Raw genomic sequence first — 1,632 nt, 5'->3', positions numbered from 1 at the left:
GAAATATATAAAACAAATTCCTCATCTTCATAAATCTCGTGTTTGCAAAGAGGACTTATTGTCTTTGAAAGTCGTCCAATGGTTTGGTAATGGTTTGGTAATTTGTTTTAACACTTACACACAAAAATCACTATTCGTCCTCACATTACATTGTCTGTTTAAAGGTTAGTGCTTGCATTCGCTTACGCACGTTGCAGATTCTCTCTCTCTCTCTCTCTCTCTGTCTGTCTTTTAGCTGTTTGAGATCACAGAGGGAGGACTGAGAGTTGGGGGCAGGGTTTGGCCTTAGCTAAAATAACTGATTGGCTGCTAACTGAGATAGGGATAAAAATGAATAGTGATGCTGAGGCAGAGCGAACAGCGCAGCGTACGCCTCGTTGGCTGCTCTTGAGTTGTTGAGGGTTGCCTGCGTGCAACTGTTCCAGTCTCTCCCTCCCTACGCGCTGCAGCAGCTGTGAGTCCGCATCAGCACCACCATCGCCACAAATTCTCCCTTCACCCAAAGACAACTGAACTGACAGCCAAAATGACGAGTGGTATTTCTTTAGTCAACAGAAGTCTGAGGAGTCGCGGCACAGAAGACTACGCTGTTCTTTAATAGCACCGTGCAGCGCCAAGGCGGAGAGAACTAGGTCTTCAAACCCCTTTGGGCACTAGACACGGCCCCTGATGATCTACATCTGCCGTTGGAGCTCACAGCTTGATTTCCCGAGAATGGGAGCGCAAGCCAGTTTCTCGGCGTTGGATACGATATGATCGCATGCCATCACCCTGCCGTCTGTCACGTCTACCTGTGCGTTCACCTCATCTCTCGCGCTTGAGAATCTAATGAATTCCATTCGCCTGCCAGCATGTCTTCACGGAAGATTTCATCGGAATCGTTCAGCTCCCTGGGCTCTGACTACCTCGAGAGCCCCGACGACGGAGAGTGTCCCTTTTCACGGGTGTTCTGGAACGGGAAAAGCCCGGTGGAAACGCTGTCATGTCCGTTCGAGGACGCTAGTATAAAGCGGACTACCAGGCGAAAGCGCGTCAACCTGGATTCGCTGGGCGAAAGCTTGCGGCGGCTCACATCACCAACGGTACGCACCGCCCGCTCGCAACTTGCGAGCACACTTATGTTCTATGCAGTTTACAGTGTGAATGCTGAGAGACAGGCTAGTGCTTTGCAGTGTTGCAGGCACAATGCGAACCTGAGATTATATAATATCTCTTGATGAAAGACCTATAATAAATATTGGTCTATATGTATCTTTAAATTCCTTTTAATTTGTCATTGCTGTTCTGGTAGAGGTTTTTTGTTCCCACTGCAAATAATTAAGTGTCTATGCTATATTTTCAACAACTGCTGAAGTGATTTTGCTGTTAGTGTACAACCTACTTCAAACTAATTGAAACTGTGTTGTTATGGAAACAATGTAGCATTTCATTGGATGCAAATTCCAACTTAGCTTAAATTATTTCATGGCTGATACCAACATAGAGTGGTTGATTAACACAAGCTTTTAATTACAATTAATGATCACATAACTTTTGGAGATAAGATGTTTATGGATGAAAATTATTTGAAGAGGGTATGCACAGTGAAGGTTCACCATATGCTTAAACTTTAACAAGGCCATGAAGAGACAC

At 45.2% G+C, this 1,632-nt stretch overlaps 1 protein-coding gene across 1 annotated transcript in view; it reads left to right on the top strand.

Moving 5' to 3' along the window:
• The first annotated feature begins 277 nt into the window (after window positions 1–277).
• Window positions 278–1,632, top strand: part of gucy1a2 (guanylate cyclase 1, soluble, alpha 2) — a 51,297-nt gene continuing 49,942 nt past the window's right edge. The window contains exon 1 of the mRNA XM_042064274.1: window positions 278–1,082. Coding sequence (XP_041920208.1) covers window positions 852–1,082 — 231 coding nt within the window. The 5' untranslated portion in view covers window positions 278–851. The remainder of the gene's footprint in view (window positions 1,083–1,632) is intronic.

This window comes from Alosa sapidissima, chromosome 15, assembly GCF_018492685.1.
Source record: "Alosa sapidissima isolate fAloSap1 chromosome 15, fAloSap1.pri, whole genome shotgun sequence".
In the NCBI taxonomy this organism is placed as follows: Eukaryota; Metazoa; Chordata; class Actinopteri; order Clupeiformes; family Clupeidae; genus Alosa; species Alosa sapidissima.
The sequence above is the reverse complement of the archived record's forward strand: the minus strand, read 5'-3'. Positions and strand labels throughout refer to the sequence as shown.